The following is an 18,737-nucleotide window of genomic DNA, read 5'->3' as shown; positions in this document are numbered from 1 at the left end:
AAGGCTACACGCTATTCTACATTTCTATTTCTAGGGTGCTTTCCAGTTCCAGGAAGCGGGGGGGGGGGGGGGAAGGAGTTGTAACAGCTTGTTGTACACGTGACTTCTTGACCTGTGCGTTGCTCTTGCCTTCCGCGTCCTCTATTGGTTCCTGGTCCGGTCAAAGAGAACCTTCTTTCGGCTCGTCCTTCGTGAGATTAGGCTCCGCCACCGACGAGCCAGCGATCAGGGCTGATGCAGGTAACCGGTGCTAGCAACCAGGGAGCTTCATGGAAGAAAAGCCCCCCCCCCCCATCTACCCCTTTCCATTGGGAAGAACCTGGCTTGCCTTTTGGCGTTGTGGAAGGACACGCGTGTCCGTTGGGCGAGATGCGTGTTTGTCACTTGGCGGATTTGCTCGGTTTCATGGATCTGGGATAACTGTTTAAGAGACCCGCAGGCAACCCACTCACTTCTCACACCGTGGAGACTGCCGTTCATGAGCCTTTGCTGGATCCTTTGCAACTGTTACTTGAGGCGCAGGTGGCCTGTGTCGCAGAGTGCTTTCTTTTCTTTCATTTTGATAATTTTTTTTATTAGTTTTCAATTAGGTTCCAAGAATAGCTTCATTATAACAATACCAATTTACAATACAATTATTCGCAGAGTGCTTTCCATCAGCTTTGGCTGGTGGGCCTTATCTGGAGAGGGAAAGCCCAGCTACTGCTCTCTATGCTCTGGTAAACTCCAGGTTAGATTACTGCAATAAAGACAGTCCCATCTAGGGTGTGTTTCATTAATAATAATAATAATAATAATAATAATAATAATAATAATAATAATATCTTTATTGTCATTGCTCCCTTTCGGGGACAACAGATTGTACCTAAGGTATGTATCACCATGGCTGACATCTCCAGGAATGGGCACAGCTGGTACACAAATTTATTCCATGACAGACTAATGTGTTGTTTTCAGAATTTTTACTGGATTGGAGCCCACAGCATGCCAATGTTTTTTTTAGATGCACATGGGACTGAAATGTCAGTCCCATGCACATCTACTTAGAAATCCCACTGTGTGCAGTGGGACATACTCCCAAGTAATTGTGCATGGGAGTGCAGCCTAAAACTGTGTTTCCACCTCTGTGTTGGGGATTTGCTGTGTGGCTTTGAGCAAGAAAAAGCACAGGAATTGATGATAGTAAAAATGCTTTCCAAGCTTAAGATGCAGCTTTGTTTCAGGAATGAGGGTTGTAGGTAAGTCATACTAGTGTAGTAGGTCCATTGTACTCAACAAACTTAAGTTAATCAATTGAAATTCATTTTGAGCATTATTAGTTGGATACAGCCAGCAACAGGCACTGCCAGAACGTCCAGCATCTTGTGTTTCTATCCTGGACTTCATCATTTTCCTTTTAGGTCATCAGAGTTCATGCCATTTCTTCACTATTCAGTGTCCTCGTCTTCCTCTTTTACTTGTATTCCAGTTGCTGCTAGTAGCTCTTGGCTATGCCTGCAGGAGTAGCTTGGCCTCGCTACCTGAAAATGTTCAGTGCAAGTATGTTGGCCATGTTTGCTGGTGCAGAAGTTGTCCATCGATATTACAGGCCTGATCTTGTAAGTGGCTTCTCCCCTCCCCGCACCATTTATGTATTGGTTTGTTTGAAATAGTTGCACCTTTCAACTTCAGAAGGACCCCCAGGACAGCTTACATCAAACAACACAGTAACACTGGGAATACACTTATTCCCCAATACAGCTATGAGAGGTAATATATCTCCCAAGACTCTAGGTTTTTTGGTTTTTTTTACTGTCCATCCCATGACAGACAGTAGCCAGCTTCAGTAGCCTAGGTCTTAGATGAGCTGCTGAGCAATAATAGTTGGATATTCTGTTGCCTGGATGGCTTTGAACACCTTACACTTTTCCCTAAGCCCGCAGATCTGTGTCCAAAGGCAGTTCAAAATATTCTTTTATTGTTTTAGCCTTTTATCCTAATGTGCATTTTGAAATGGAGTGTGGGGAATTTTTGGCCCTCCTGATGTTGCTGAACCCATTACCCCTGCCCATTGGCTGTGATTGCTGGGGCTGATGGGAGCTGATGGCTGTGATGGGCTAGAGCTAATACCTTATCATGGTTCATGACCTAGAAGTTTTCACTAAGTGTGCATATAATCAAAGCTATAAATTTAAAAACTGAACTTGTGGCTCTTGGTATCGGTATGACTTGCCTTTTTTCTTTTTTTAGACAATACCAGAAGTTCCTCCGAAGCCTGGAGAACTCAGAACTGAACTATTGGGGCTCAAAGAAAGAAATCAGGAAGTTCAGCCTTCACAACAGTGATGATGCAAGAATTATGTTCCTCCATGAATTGCTCTTTAGTATTTATAATTGAACCTGTGCAATTTCAGAGTTTTCTGGCAACACTGGCTATACAAGTCATCTAGTGTATGCCCATTTTCTGGAGTCCAAATGTTTTTACTTCCTCCCATGCAATACAAGGCAGTCTTTTACTTAGCTGTCTGGTTTGTCTCAATATATACCTGTAGCATTGCTCTCTATATATGGCACAATATGCCAGTACTATTTCCCCCCTTTCCTTAAAACAGTTTCTGTGGGTTTTTGATGAGGTGTTAAGCTTTTCTACCCTTCTGCTGAAAAAGGTCTGCAGAGTGACTTCCAGAGATCAATGAGCCAGGTTGTCAGCCCAAGGGGAGGGACTAAGATGTGACACAAGAGCAAAAGGTATCTCATAGAATAGGGACACCGAGGATCATCAACCCCCTGCAGTGCAGAAATATGCAGCTGTCCGTTCAAGTACTAGTTCTTGGTTACACATTTGGTTAGTGTCAATCAAAACACCTTCTTGGAAAGAGTTGCAATGCACTTGCAATGGACCTTACAGACTTGGCTATTTGGGGCATAGGAAGAAATCTGTCAGCATCTCATCAGCCCCTCATCAGAGCAGATACATCCATTGCTGTAGGCTGCTCACAATTCTATAATGGGCTTCCAACAAGCAAGGGTGTCAGCCTACCTTAAAGTGGCTGTAATGGAGGTGGATTTGCAGGTTGGGGCCTTGTAGGTTCTAGCACTGCAGCCTGTAGTAGTAAAAGGCAGCAAAATGACACCCACTAAAGAACAGTTGGTTCCAGTGGTGAGAGGGTAGCCCAGTTGATGAAAATAATAGGGACTGGAGATGGATGGTTGCCTCCTTGGATTTTCACTCCCTAAAAGTGGTGGTGCAATAAACTCACGTTTCACAAAGCTGCGTGAAGTGTGGTTTTGTAGGCAAGCCTTAGGCTACAATCCTAATGTATCTACCTCATTGAGTTCACTAGTACTTCTTGAGTAGAAATTGTTATGATTGTCCTTTGAATCTATATTAAGAGCAGCCAGTTTAATATAAGGTGTCTATAGTTATCTGCTGTACCAGCTAGACTTTTTTCCTGCAGTGGAATGTATCGCTGCTGTTCAGGATTTACCACCTTATAGATTGACATACATTCTATATATAAGACCCTGTGGACGAGTTCAGAATTGACCACTGATACAAAGCTCAACTTGTCATGTGACCACATATGTCTCTGCTCTAGTTTTCATTTTTTTTGCCGCCTAGCTCCTCGGTACAATGCCTCGTGTAGGCTATAGTTCCACCTTGCTACATCTTCCAGCACCACAGTTTTCCATCTGTGAAGTTCCCATTGTTGCATATCACTCACAGACATCTTAATTACGCAAGAAATGAGTGTTCAGGTTTTTTGTTGTTGTTCTGAAACAGCAACTAGTCAGGTCTTGTTAATAAATGAGGTCCACTATTTTCATACAAAAAACAGGGAAGTAATTTAATTTAACCTCTTTTAAAAACATACAGAACCTGAAAATTAATTGGGCATTCTACTTGAGGAAGTACAAGTAATTTAGAACCTGCCTATTATAGCTGTGAATAACTTCTGTTGCAATAGCAGAATTTACAAAATAGTATCGATTCCTATTTCCAATCCCCTATATTTTTAAGTAAATATGTTCTGGCTTCTGAACAGTGTACACTTTCTAAATCACAGATGGTGCTCCATACCTTTATCAGTTCTGATTATTAAGCATCTCCTGTAAACTAGTTAACAGGTTTTCCTTTCCCACTTTTCTTCCATTGTTTCTCTTTCAATAAGGTTGTTGTACTAACAGACTAACTTTGCTTAATTTCAAGGTAAGTAAATAAGCACCTCCGCTGCCCCATACAGCAAATGGTGTTAACATTTTAATTTTGTACACATGACAAGATTTTACACCAAGTAGTCAGTTAAATAGTACAAATTTACATTGTGAGGAATGTTTAAAAAATGCAACTTAAAAAATTCTCTCTTGCCCATAACCCTAAGCCTCCCCCCAACATTTTACATTGAAAAAAAACCAAACCAAAACAAAACAAATTTAGTTCACATTCCTGCTTCATCCCAGACACAGGATACTATTTGTGAGAGTGCATTTTACAATTCATCCTTTACATCTGTGGGCTCCTGGAAGAGAGACAAAGAAAAGGCTAAGTCAAATGTTTCAAGGCACAAACACTTGCCTATAAAAGAATAGACAAGTGTTTCAACATTATTTCTAGGCCTGCTATTATGCAGTATACCATTTTTTATTCCTATTTACAAGGTTTACATTACTCAACTTTAGAGCAGGAATAGCCAATGTGGTGCACTCCAGATACTGATTGATTCCCAATTTCCATCATTCCTGACCACTGGCCATACTGGCTGGAACTGATAGGAAGTAGAATTCAATAACATCTAAGACACCACACTGTGCCAGAGCAAAAACAGTACTCCAATTATTAGCAACTTTAAATGAGTCCAAACAGTTTGCCTCTATGTTAGGCCTGCTCTAATCAACCAGAAACACAAGATTGTATTATTTGGATAAAGGGAATATGATGTCCTTTTGAAAAACACGTATTAGAATTCCATTTTCAATTATGTAAAGTTTTGCACCATCGCACACAATAGCACTAACCTTTGATTCACTGTCTTCAGCATCTTCATCAGCTTCTATTTCCTCTTCCGGTTCTACCTCTTCAGTAGCATCTTCTGGTTCTTCTGGCTCTTCTTCCACCTTTCAGAAATCATTTTATTTAGTGAACAAAAAACCAACCAACCATCCTCCAAAATACTTTCAATCAATACCAAGTGTGATTTTTTCTTGTTGAGGCACTGTGGACAATGCAGGATTAGCACCCAAGACTTCCATTTGCAGTCATGGTACATTACTGTGCATGGGATTTCATTTTGGGGAAGTAGTATAAAATTTAAGTTTGTGTTAAACTGGATATTTGGCATAGGGAACCTCTGGCTCATTGGCACAAGCTCCAATTCGGTTCCTAGCATTCCCTCCCCCCAAAAGTGTATTCTCTCTAGTTAAATTTACACCAAAGTAGGTATAAGATGAAGGAACCATAGCACAGAGGCACCTCATGTGATGTACAACAGATGAGTCTTAATTTCAATTATGTTCCTTTTCTGCTCAGACAACTGTTTTCCTAATTCTTACATTTCTATAATTATGTAAGTGGCCTAATAGCTAGCTAATAGGACATTTTTCAGCCTTGTTTTTAAGTAATACCTGGTTACAGTTCTGTTAGCATTTGACTAGATTAGTATGTTCCAGTTCTGTACTGAATACCACTGTGCTTCTTGAATGAAGAGCCAATTAAACTGAACTGAAAGCTTATGCCAATTGCCTTGATGTTTTAACCAACCTTTTCTTCTGGGTCAATGTTCAGGCTCAGACGAAGCATTCTTTCTACCCTTTCTCCATATTCCTTTGTATCGGGGAGCAGATACCCTGATCTTAGGGTAGCAGTCTCAAATAAAACCACAGCAAGATCAGCAACTGTTTGATCTTCTTCATTTTCCTGAGAAAGAAGCAAAAAAATTAGCACAACAAAATGAGCTGTCATACATGTAGCCAAATAGGCTGCAGCATGAGTTACCCAGCATTTGGTATTTTGTTACAGGAAGGTAACAAAAGGTAGAATTCAAGTAGCTCCAGCAGGACCCGACAATCAGTGGCGTAGCGTGGGTTGTCAGCACCCGGGGCAAGGCAAGTAATTTGCGCCCCCTAACCCGTGGATTTGCGTCCCCTAACCCATGGATTTGCGCCCCTAACCCTAACCCCCAGATGTTGCGGCCGGCCCCCCCTGCACCCCCCACGCTACGCCACTGCCGACAATACAGATGCCTAGGGTCCTGGAACTTTCTTACCTGAATACGTCTGAGCATGTCTTTTATGAGGGGATGTCTAGGGTTTATTTCAAATGTCTTCTTTTGGCTTGCATAGTAACTATAAAGAAAGGATATTTAAGGTTAACTAAATATAGTACTTTTGTATGAGACTTTCAAAAAGAAACTTCCTAACCAGTAAAGATACTTAAAGAGGCGGCCTTGAGTTGTTAATTTAATCTTAGGCAAAGACAACATTGCAATTTGTAGGAAGACTAAGTGTTGTGCAGTGCAATTGTCTGTATATTTATTCAGAAGCAAGTCCCACCTTCAATGGTTTCACTCAGATGACTGTGCCTAGGATTGCAGCCAAAGTGTAAGAACCTGCCACAACGTTGTGGCATGCATACCAAACTTGCATAGAAAATTCACTTCAGAACCTCTATATCAAACTGCAAAATGTTTAATATGAAATGTTCCAAAAGGCATTTTTGAGATGCTGAACTATTTGCATTTACATTGCTTATGGGATAGTTTCCAGTTGCACTGCTAAAATCTCCCTCTCAGCTAGCAAGTAAGTGACTTGAGTTCTACATTACAAGGCCTATGAGACCTTGAAGCTGGGGTAACAGCAAGACAGCTTTATGATCAGCCAGGTAATATAGCCTCTAAGTTCTAGATGCGAGTGCTTTATCCAGAAGACTACTGGCAGATGTTATGTTTGACTTATAAATTCTTTAAGTAGAAAGCACGGGAAAAATTCTAAATACTTACTTTGTAGAAATGTCTTTGCCTGTCTGGTAAGCCTGAGCCTTCATAATTCTTTCCATATTGCCAGACCATCCATACTGACTAGCCACAAGAGCACACGGAGACTGAGTTAATCGCTGAGACAACACTGCTTTTTCAATCTGAAAAAGAAATGTTGTGAGTTCAAACGTAGCACAGAAATGCATCAGTAGAAGAGTATGAGTTTCCTTAGTATGTACATACCTTATCCTTCAGAGCTTTATCTTTCATCCAGTTTAGAAGGGGTTCATATTCTTTTTCTAAAGCTTCACGGGCTTCCTTCGATTTTTCACTCTCCTCAAACTTTACTCCTTCTTTAGCTACATTCTGGAACCTTTTGTTATCAAACTCTGGGAGAGCCTGAATGCAATATTCATCTACTGGCTCAGTCAGATAAATTACTTCATAGCCTTTTTTCAAAAGTCGTTCTACAAATGGTGAAGATTCAGCCTACGAAGCAGGTGTACAAAATACTAGTATAAGCACACAGTACTGCAAGATCCAAATGCTGAATGAGGTATTCTTTCACTACTAGCATACATTTATCCAGCCTGAATAAGGCATTAGTCTTACTTTTCTAGAGATAAAGCAACATCTTTCTGCAATGGAAGTTACAATCACAGTAGGATTCAATGATGAAAAATGACTGACCTCCTTTCTGCTTGATCCAGCCATGAAATAGATTTTATCCTGTTTCTCCTTCATTCTTTCTACATATTGGTCTAGACTAGTCAATTCGGACTCATGGTGAGAAGTTTGGAAGCGAAGCAATTTTGCTAGACGAGTGCGATTTGAATGATCCTCAATAACTCCAAGTTTGATGTTTGTTCCAAATTCTTTCCAGAATGTTTCATTGTATTTTTCTTCAGCAATCTTTTTAATCATATCAAGTGTTTTGCGGACAAGTTTCTTCCTGATAACCTAAAAATGATTGAAAAAGGACACTTGCATATGACAGCTTTCAAGAACATCAGGAGTTTTGAAACTCTGCAAGTTGTTAGGTCAAGATGCATTATGATGCATTCTTATTAAATATTCATATTAAAACCAACCCTCCTGTTTTTTGCTAATACAGACCCATCTTCCTGTTGATTATGGCTTAACCCTTCAATAAAGGAGAAAACCCCAGCTCTGCCTCTAGACAAAATGGAGATCTTCAGAGTCAAACCAATTGTTTATATCAGGGGTCAACAAACTTTTTCAGCAGGGGGCCGGTCCACTGTCCCTCAGACCTTGTGGGGGGCCGGACTATATATTTCTTGGGGGGGGGGGGATTGAACGAATTCCTATGCCCCACAAATAACCCAGAGATGCATTTTAAATAAAAGGACACATTCTACTCATGTAAAAACATGCTGATTCCCAGACCGTCCATGGGCCAGATTTAGAAGGCAATTGGGCTGGATCCAGCCCCCAGGCCTTAGTTTGCCTACCCATGGTTTAGATATTTTTAAGTTCTACAACTCATGCTCTTAAGCTACATAAAGACATCCCCTGAAGGTTCTTGCTGTAAATGACGTACCTTTAGCAGTTTGTGTTGCTGGAGAGTCTCACGAGATACATTTAGAGGAAGATCATCTGAATCTACCTGCATTTAAAAAGAACATTTTATAGAGAGGCTTAGCAGTAAAATTGGAGTTGAAAGTTATCACTGGACGTTATTCCTGAAGATACTTACAACACCCTTGACGAAGTTAAGGTACTTGGGCATCATGTCATGGAAGTCATCTGTGATGAAAACTCTCCGGACATACAGCTGTAAGACAACAAAGTTATTAATGACTGTTTCTGAAACTGTCCAATATAGTTTCAAATTGGATAGGGGACTGCATCTTGAGATTCCTGCATTCCAACTCTACAATTTTATGATTCTAGGAAGAAATTTACAACACTTTTACCTTTATAAAATCACTCTTTTTGGATCCATATTCATCAAATAAGCCACGTGGAGCAGTCGTCGGAACAAACAAAATGGACTTGAATGTCACCTCTCCCTCAGCAGTAAAGTGAATGTAAGCCATGGGTTCATCAGTCTCCTGCAAGAAAGTTACACAGAGTTGGTGCTTTCTTGATTCAAGTCAGGATCTAGTTTTTTTTAAGTGTACTTCATACAGGCAGCAAGTTGAGACCACAGCATGGCAACTATTATAAGTAGTTTCATGGTTATCTTACTAAGCTCTAGACACGTGCCTTGAAAATCAGCTTACCAATTTCATCCAATCACGTTTACTCATGCCCCCAATCCCATCAAAGCAAGTTTTGACATTTAACACTGCAGTTCAATTTTTTTATCCCAATATGCTAAAGCAAGCACACCTTAGAAAATGATTTGTAGAAAGCCTTGTATTCATCTTCTTCAACTTCTTTAGATGGTCTCTGCCAAATGGGCTTGATGTCATTCATAAGCTCCCAATCCCATACAGTTTTTTCAACCTGTAAAGTATTTTAGCATTATTTGCAGAACTCAAGTTTTTACATGTCATGTAAGTTAAATGGTGGCAGCTGTATACACTCTAGCTGGCATGGTACTTAACTAAAAATGCATCACACAAACATAATAATGCTTTTCCTGTCATGTCAGTAATTTATGAATTTGGAAATGACAAAGAAAAAAACAGGACAAAGTGTTGAGACTGTTGACAACAATCAGTATCACTCTACCTATAGATGTACTTGCCTCTGTCTATGCTATTTGTACTATTGGGCCAAATAATCAGAAAAATATGCGGGATCTGAAACAAAATGCTGCAGAGTAGAATGCTACTGTTGAGGATTTTACTCTATCCCCAACATTCTCTAAATACCGAGGATGCCCAGGCTTCATGTGACTGTTTTGGGGTCACCACCCATGCAACTCTTGTTCTTCCAAAAAATAAAAAGGTGCTTCTTCAAACCTTTGTGTATATCCCTCTAGTGGGAGGCTAGTGACATTTTGGTTAAAGGGGAAGCACTTTGAGCGTTAAAAACCAATAGGTATCTGATTTTATTTCAAATGTTCTGAAATAGATTTTTCATCTGGAGATATGCAACCCTAAACCTATGTACATCTTGTTTGGATAACCTTACTAACTCAGCCAATTCAAGTTGGCAGCTGTTTTAACATTAAAGGCATGTATAACGTGAAGAACTATTACCATCTTAGTTTTTGGCTTTTTGTCTTCCTCTTCTTCCTCCACTGCAGCTTCTTCATCTGTCTCCTCTTTCTCCTTCATTTCTTCTTCCTCAAGAGGTTCTTCTACAGTTTCAGTCTGCAGAAATAGTTAATATTGCATTCATATATTTGGAGAGAAATGTTTAATTAAATAGGGGAATATTTGCTAAGGGTGTAAAGTCCATCATGAGCACTGAAAAGTGAGAATTGAACTTTAGCAAGTATGGCTGTAAGTATCCTACACATATCCAACAGAAGAACCACATGCTGAACCATACTATTCACTACAACATGTAATTCTTAAGTGTATTATGACTAAGTCTTAAGTTTCCAATTGTCTAGCAGCCACAATATTGAAAGTTAATGGTGCTTCAGCTTTTTGAGTCTTCAGGAAATCAGAGGCATCCTTAACAGCTTATGGTTAAAAAGTGCCTTGCAGATACTACGGTGTGAACTGATCCAATAATAAGCCCTATGGCTACTGGGAGCACATTTCAACCTCAATTACAATGTAGACAGAGAAACTATCTTGCTTGGTAGTCTCATTTGATCAGTTGGGATCTATTGTTCACGTTAAACTGGTTTATCATAGATAATAGCAACACTTAAAGCTTTGTCTCCACAATCTTTAAACTTTTACATAACTTATGTTCTTAGTATTTTACACAAGTCAGCAATATTTTAAAAAGTTTACCTTGCTACTCCACACATATATAGGGAAGTTTATGAACTGTGAATATTTCCTGACCAAGTTTTTAACTGTATCCAGCTCAAGATAGTCTGAAGCTTCTTCCTTCAGAACAAGACTGAGAAATAGAAGGGAAAATGCATTGTCACATTTAGTTCAAAGCAACATCAATTAGCTTTTCATTTAAAAACTGAACTATTTTACCTACAAGCTTCTAAACCAAGTTATCTGAACTGGAACACCAATAAAAATATTACCAGACCAGCTCTTTTACTATGCATGATACAACTGGTACGTGCTACCAGCATGTTGGCAGCTCTGTCTGGATACTCCAAATAAATACAGCCTTGGTAGTTCAATTCCTATACATTTCTCTTTTCAAAAACAATTTTGCCTGATTTGAGTATTAGCAATCTCTCGAATGCTAATTTGCACTAGATATAACAATTACATTTGCTTTTCCTAATGAGCATGTTCTAGGAGTAATAGGCTTCTAGGGGTTCCATTGCTAGAGAAGTTCAGCAACTTTAAAATCTGATCACTTATCTTTTGTAAGGCTGTTCTGATAAGTTGGCAGAATCTGATTTTCAGCCATTTGCCATGGGCAGGGAAGAGAGCGAAGGGAAATTTCAGGACATGGCAGTTATATGTGTGTACATTAAATGTTACAGTTGTGAGATAGCTGTGAACTTTGAAGATAAATGGCAAATCTTTGCTCTCAATAAAAAATTAGAAATTCTTCCTTTCCCTGTGAAAGAGGCAAAAAGTTGGCCACCTCTTGAGGGAGGATAGAATGTCCTTAGATCACCAAGCAGGTTTTGGCACCAATATTTTCATCACAATAAGGCCCTTTTTCTCTCTTCTATCACAAGTTGCAACTGTGGCTTTTTTGTTGGGAGATTCAAGAAATACACCAAGCTGCATAAGGAACAGATTAGATCTTACACAGCCCTTGCAGGAACTTGTGCAAAAAGAGGTTTTTGTCATTTATCTCAATCTCTCCAATCCACATGGGCCATTATTAAATTAAGTTTGGACTACTTTTACCTTTTAGAGATGCTAACCAAGGCTTTTAGAGATGCTAACCAACAAGTATGAAGCCACACTGTTAAAATTAAGTTTTAGATGGACCTATTTTTGGTACCATGCAACCAACAAGAATTCTAAGCAGAAAAACTTGCAGCTTTGTATACAGACTCCGTTTTAATATGACTCTACATCTGATAAAATGCGATCAGCTACAAAGTTACTTTCTAGGCAATTCTAATGACTTCAATCTCAATGATTTTAATGATAAAGACAGTTAGAAAAAAGATTATGTCTGTACCTTATCCCAAAAGTTTTAGCTTTATATGCAACATTGATTACAGATGCTAGGCATCTAGCCCCAAAGCCAACTGTTACCCACTGTCACATAGGATGAACACATAATTGATTAAAATCAAATTTTGCACTGCAACTTCAAATATATCCTAAAGGATGCAAAATCCAGTAACTAAACCATTATTTTACAACTAAAGTTTGCATTATTTTCACTGTACAAAGAAATACCTAAAGTAATAAATAACAGATCATAAGATTTTTACATGCTGGCTATCAGCATTAATCCATCAAATTAATATTAACCAAGCTATTCTTCAAATAAATTTACATTCCAAAATAAATTTAAGCACTGCACATTATTTCAATAGACCAATAACTAAATGCTTTTCTGTTCTCTAGCAGCAAAGTATAATTAGGAGTTTATGCTGCAGATGCTACAGCATATTATACTTGGGAAACACTACAGAGTACAGTACAGAGTTCTGCAACTTGTTAGCAAAAAGATCAAAAAGTAGACATCTGAAGTTCTTGCTTTTCCCAACACATAACAGCTACACCACCAATGACCTATAGAAACCAATCCCACTAGAGATCATCCCAGTGAAGGGACATCAATCCTAATCCTAGGTAGCCTGAAGTCGAGAATCCCTGGATAGGGAGAATTGTGCCTTCAGCCTTATTTTTTAGAATCTGGTGCAACGGAAGTCAAACATCTATACTTTCTTCCACCCATGAGTGAAAGTACTTGCAACACTTACGTTATAGTAGTCCCTCGTCCTAAGCTGTTTCCTCGAGGATCATCAATTACAGAGAATTCATTTGAGTCAGATTCCCAGATGTGTTGAGTGTCGTTGTTGTGCTTTGATGTGACAATAACCCTGTCTGCCACAAGGAAAGCTGAATAGAAGCCAACACCAAACTGACCAATCAACTCAGAAGTTGACTGGTTCTCTTCCTGCATCTCAGTTATCTTACTTAGAAATTCACTTGTACCAGACTTGGCAATGGTACCCAGGTTTTTTATTAGTTCTTCTTTAGTCATGCCAATGCCAGTGTCCGTAACATGAAGCATATTCTTCTCTTTATCACACTGTAAAACAAACCAACCCAGTCAGTGATTTATCAGTTTAACATATCATTGTTTGAATGGTCATCAAGGTACATGACTTTATAACTGATTACATAGCAGGACATTATATTTCCTACAGCCAGTCTTTTCCTTTATATGCAGTAAGAAAACAGAATGATGTCACTTCCTAATTTATGGATTCATACCCCACCAGGTGTTGCTGGACTACAGCTCCCACCATCCTTGACCACAGGTCATGCTGGTGGGAGTGGGAATCCAACAGTATCTGGAGGACTGCAGGTTTCCCACCCGTTTTAAAATATCTTCTCAAAAAGTAGCTTAAAATTATTTTTAATAGTAACACACACCCTCCAAAACTGCTGAAGGAATCAAAGTGGCATCTTACCTTGATTTTTATTGTGAGTTCTTCATTACCAAGAAGAGCTTTTTCATCTGTTAGTGAAAGCAGTCGTATTTTGTCTAGAGCATCAGATGCATTTGAAATCAATTCCCTCAAGAAGATCTGGAGTGAAATTTTTAAAAAAACAGTCAGGTACATGTACATACAAAAATTTATATAAACTCTGTCTGAAGGAGCGTCTCCACCCCCATCGTTCTACCCGGACACTGAGGTCCAGCACCGAGGGCCTTCTGGCAGTTCCCTCACTGCGAGAAGCCAAGTTACAGGGAACCAGGCAGAGGGCCTTCTCGGTAGTGGCGCCTTCCCTGTGGAACACCCTCCCACCAGATGTCAAAGAGAACAACAACTACCAGGCTTTTAGAAGACATCTGAAGGCAGCCCTGTTTCGGGAAGCTTTTAATGTTTGATGTATTACAGTATTTTAATATTCTTTTGGAAGCCGCCCAGAGTGGCTGGGGAAGCCCAGCCAGATGGGCGGGGTATAAATAACAAATTATTATTATATTATTATATTACATATATAGCTTACCTCTTTATTTTTGTAAAGAGAGTTGATAATAAGCTTCATCATTCTGTTTACTTCAGCCTGGAATGCAAACTTTTCTGACTTCTCTCTAATTTGCTTTATTTGGGATGCATTTAAACCATCTAACTGAATAGATTCCTCTTCCCTGTAGATAGAAATACCAGGTTATCCATTAAGACTTTTTTTCTCCAAGTAGCAGTAAACTGATTTTTCTGCAAACATAAATGTATGTTCCTTGATGCAATTAGAATGCCTCCCAATACACAGGCAAACCAGATGGCCCAGTCAATCTGTGTAAGCAGACGGACATAATTAAATGTCACCAAGTTTCCTGACATGATCAATTGGTCTCAATTGATCCAGTGTGGTGTAGTGGTTAAGAGCAGTAGACTCGTAATCTGGTGAACCGGGTTCGCGTCTCGGCTCCTCTATATGCAGCTGCTGGGTGACCTTGGGCTAGTCATACTTCTTTGAAGTCTCTCAGCCTCACTCACCTCACAGAGTGTTTGTTGTGGGGGAGGAAGGAAAAGGAGAATGTTAGCCACTTTGAGACTCCTTTGGGTAGTAGTGATAAAGTGGGATATCAAATCCAAACTCCTCCTCTTCTCACAACAAAGCCAAGCAGCTTGTAAATGATGATGCTTCCTGTGGCCATACACATGCCAAATGCTACAGAAACAGCACTTGACAGGTTTATCCCCCCCACCACTCATGTATTATCAGTTTCTATTTTCGTTGCTGTCTATTTTCCAAGGTAGTTTTCTGATTTTGCATGTTCATGACATCTCTAGGTTGCAAAGTCCCAAAATACCTACACAATGGAAACCGTTGCTTCTTGTTTTATGCAATGGCAGTTTTCACTGCAAGCGAGTCAGTGTTAAATAAGCATTCAATGTCTTAGGCACACTAGTCCTCTTTTGGAAAAGTAAATATGCCTACTGGATTAAGACTTCATTTTAACAATAGTTTATTTAACAAAGCACCAGTACTCACAATTAGATTATGACCTAGAACACTTTGTGCAAGTTACCGTGTTTGATAAGGTAGCATTTTTCCAATTTGCCAGTTAAGAAGCTGGCAAACATTCCACAAGTATGTCAGTGTGCAACCTCATGAAGTCAATCATTTTTAAACAAGGTATTAAATTTGCACCGCAATCCCAACTACCTCTATTGGAAGGTTTGTTTCATTTAAAGCAATCTGAGGGGAAAGTGTTGAAAGAATGAATTTTAAAACCAACCTCTGAACAACTTCATCATCGGTTCGAGATCCTTCCCTGCTTTTACCAAGGTCATCTTCCACTGTGCCATCTACATCTACCTCATCAGCTTGGACTGAGGCTGCAAAATGAATAATTTGAACACATTAGTATCAAATCAGTCGCTCAAAGGAAACTTGCTGATCTGTACACCAGAAACAGGGAAACATCTTAGGTTCAAGTAGGAAGTGGGGCCCACCAAGCCCTGCATTCCTTGTATGATACAGGCTTGCACCGCTCCATATATTTGTTGCAACATTGATGTGGAATCTCTCTCAAATAAATGCATAGCAGGGTATATAGGAAGTGAAAACCATTTTGAATGAAAAAGCAAATCTGATGAAGCAATCTCAAGCCACCTCCCAGCATTAAGTGTGACTGGCCAATAGAGCCAACTGAAAGGGGCATCACCACGGACCAGCTAGAAAGTTCTGTCAAATTTCAGACGGATGGTAAAGAGAAGCTGCTGCGCAAGCAGGCAGCAAATAATGGTCCCAAGAGAGAACAGTGAAGTCATCTCTCTGCTCAGCCCTTCTTGCTTAGTTAGCATAGTAGGACAAACGTGCTGGGAAGCGACAAACATGGCTGCTATCCCCATCCAATGCCCCAGTCCAACGCTGTCTATTAGGAAACTAAGTTAGAATTACAGTCCTCCTGCGGACCACTTTTACTTCATTCTTCACCCACAATGATGAATGACAACCCACCACAAAGGTCTCCTGCTAGGGCAGATATCGAAGTGTTCGTAATGAATACTTAAGGGGGGGGACTTCGCCTCCCCCCTAATCGTCATTAAAAATTCTTTCAACCCTCCCCCCCCCCAAATCCCTTTTTGATATACAGAGACTGAATTAACAAGCTCTGTGACAACGGATCTTCCAACAGCCAAGTACATGCCACACACTTTTCGCACACCCGTTTCCTCAGAAGTTAAAGCGCCACTCGGGACTGGCTGCCGGGCCTTGGGCCTTGGACATCCTCAGAAAGTTAAGCCTCCCTGAGGGAGGACCGTTACACACACGAACTCTCTCTCTCAACCGCCGCCCACAATTTAAGTACCTTCCTCCTCACGGGGGGGGGGGAGTATGAAACGAGCACGTCCCCCCCAAACACAAAACAAACTTATGTCCTGAGGTAAATAGAGTAAGCCCAAGGACAGGGCGGCTGAGGGGAGGTCGCGCCCTCAACGGTCCCGCTCGCCCACCCGCCGAACCTTCCAGAAACGCCTCCATCCCCCACCGTCGCTCACCGGTCAGGAGGAGAACGCAGAGGAGGCCGAGACCCCAAAGCGGCTTCATCGCAGCGGTGCTACCCTGGCGCGGCTACGGCGGCACACCTGCTTCCCACGCGCTCCCACAAGGAAAGGGACCGGGAACCGTCGAGGGAAAGGAATTAAAAGCCCTCCCCCTCGCTGAGAGGCTTCCTTCCACTCGCGCCCCTTGGACTAATCAACGTCAACCCGCCTCCCTCCTCTCAGGCTTATCACCAGCAAACGCCGCGGGGTGGGGGGGAAGAGGTCCCTCGCCCTGGCCAATGGCAGCGCACCACGCCAAACACGCAGCCAGTAGGAAAGTTGGAGGGGAGGGGCGGAGTTCGCCCCCTGCCAATCGGAGCCTTCCAGGTGAGGGTTCCCGGCGCCGGAGCGTGGCTGGGTGCGATTGGCTGTTGCTATGCTGATGAGCCAATAGGTGTCAAGGGCGGGAGCAGCAGGCCTTAGTTACTGTCTGGTTTTTCAAATTACGTTTTTTAAAAGTTTATTTGCCGGCTTTCTGTCTCTGGCTGTATCTCTGACAACTAATCATGAGATTTGACGTATCTTTTTTTCTTTTAAAAAATGTACAGATGCACGTTTTAGGGACCCGACCATGTACTTCCGGGGCAGGTTGGACAAAACTACACGTTACTATGACAACTTTCACTTCCGCTTTCCTACGCCTCACGTCAAACAGATGTGATTAAAGTAGATAATCGGGAATGATTAACAGGACGGCTGTTCTTCAGCATCAGTTTTCCTCTCAGAACTGTATTCTAGAGCTAGTTGTAAAAAAGGAAAAAAGTTGTTGTAAAAAAAGGTCTAAAATAAAGTCTGCAAGGATGGTCCCATCATGCAATGGTCCATAGGGTCGCTGTGTAGATGCAGGCCCACGATTGGTGTTATTCATGCTTACGTCATTGCTGCTTTGCATGCTGGGACCGCCCTCTTACATTGCCCTGTGGGAGTTGTAGTCCTTTAAAGAAAATACATTGACCAGACTTGACTTTTTGAGGTTCTTAAAGGCATGGGACACCTCAGTAGGCGGACTGCTGACTTTTAATTTGAAACAGCTTTAACTTGATTCACGCATTAGGACAAACCACTGTAAAGATTTCCCTAAGTTTCATAAATGTTATCACCAGTACTGGTAGGGAACCTCACCAAAAGGAGAATGCAGAGGGTCTCTGATTCACTCCCTGGCATCTACAGGGAGCGCTGGGAATAGCCTTCTGCCTGAAGCCCTGGAGAGAGTCACTGCTAGTTAGTGTACACAATGCTGAACTTAATGTATTCCATGTAAAAATACTCCTACAGATAGAAAACTTCTACAAGGAGGAGAAGGCTAGGTTAGAAGCTTTCTCCCAACCATCTAGTTTTCCATGTGGAGGGATTTCGTTTTTATTTGTGTGGTATGAGGGAGAACAATTCCTATCCTGTGAGACCCTACCTGCACTGTGAAATAGTACAGCCCCATTCAAAGATTGACTGTATCAGTATTTTCTTGGTGCACAAGAGTGCAAAACTGTTGTGCGCTCCACACTTCTAAGCAATGAAAAGGTGCAGACGCCACACTGTTGGACTTGGTGTCCATGGGAGGAGAGATCTGAAGTTTGCAGCGGCTTTGTACTATTTGTTTTATTTATTAACATTTATGTTTTGTTGCAATTGCCTGAATTTAGTAGCACTGAGCAGAAGCGTACTGTATCTGCTTGTAACAGCAGAAGATCTGGCAATTAGCCTTTCCCCCCTAGAGCTACTTGTTGGAGCATGCTCAGTATGTAGTATTTCTGGTTGGGCTGACTTCTGATCTGGCCAAGAACGGCATGGACAGGTTTGCTGACTCTGTTAATTTACAAACTGGTTTTTACTATTTGCAGGTATGTATTAAAAATATTCATTAAGTGTTCTCCTCAAGATAATGAAATAAATATATTTGTTTTAGGAATAGTTAGATGTTGTTTTGATTTAATCAATCTGGTATCCAGGATTTGGGATCCTGGAAAAATCCAAACAGAAACTGAGCCTAGGTAAAAATGAAATAAAAACATTTAAAAATA

General features: G+C 40.8%; 3 protein-coding genes across 3 annotated transcripts in view; 2 read left to right on the top strand and 1 right to left on the bottom strand.

Moving 5' to 3' along the window:
- The first annotated feature begins 63 nt into the window (after positions 1–63).
- On the top strand, positions 64–3,249 carry UQCC6 (ubiquinol-cytochrome c reductase complex assembly factor 6). Its single transcript, XM_081211330.1, has 3 exons — positions 64–240; positions 1,469–1,598; positions 2,230–3,249. The coding sequence occupies exons 2-3, from the start codon at positions 1,491–1,493 to the stop codon at positions 2,323–2,325; spliced, it is 204 nt and encodes a 67-aa protein (XP_081067456.1). The 5' UTR covers positions 64–240; positions 1,469–1,490; the 3' UTR covers positions 2,326–3,249.
- Positions 3,250–4,218: 969 nt separating this feature from the next.
- HSP90B1 (heat shock protein 90 beta family member 1) lies at positions 4,219–16,889 on the bottom strand. Its single transcript, XM_081211305.1, has 18 exons — positions 16,675–16,889; positions 15,408–15,507; positions 14,171–14,312; positions 13,627–13,743; positions 12,910–13,241; positions 10,835–10,946; positions 10,124–10,237; positions 9,306–9,422; positions 8,888–9,025; positions 8,668–8,745; positions 8,512–8,577; positions 7,641–7,910; positions 7,194–7,439; positions 6,975–7,111; positions 6,243–6,321; positions 5,738–5,893; positions 4,996–5,094; positions 4,219–4,499 (listed from the first exon to the last, which is right to left on the bottom strand). Exons 1-18 carry the CDS (start codon positions 16,721–16,723, stop codon positions 4,470–4,472), a joined length of 2,382 nt encoding a protein of 793 aa, XP_081067431.1. The 5' UTR covers positions 16,724–16,889; the 3' UTR covers positions 4,219–4,469.
- Positions 16,890–18,495: 1,606 nt separating this feature from the next.
- The window catches only part of NT5DC3 (5'-nucleotidase domain containing 3), a 49,494-nt gene continuing 49,252 nt past the window's right edge, over positions 18,496–18,737 (top strand). The window contains exon 1 of the mRNA XM_081211310.1: positions 18,496–18,557. The gene's annotated coding sequence lies outside the window, so the exon portion shown is untranslated. The remainder of the gene's footprint in view (positions 18,558–18,737) is intronic.

Source organism: Podarcis bocagei (genome assembly GCF_964188305.1).
Source record: "Podarcis bocagei genome assembly, chromosome: 10".
Taxonomy (NCBI): domain Eukaryota; kingdom Metazoa; phylum Chordata; class Lepidosauria; order Squamata; family Lacertidae; genus Podarcis; species Podarcis bocagei.
This window is presented reverse-complemented; position numbering and strand designations above follow the sequence as displayed.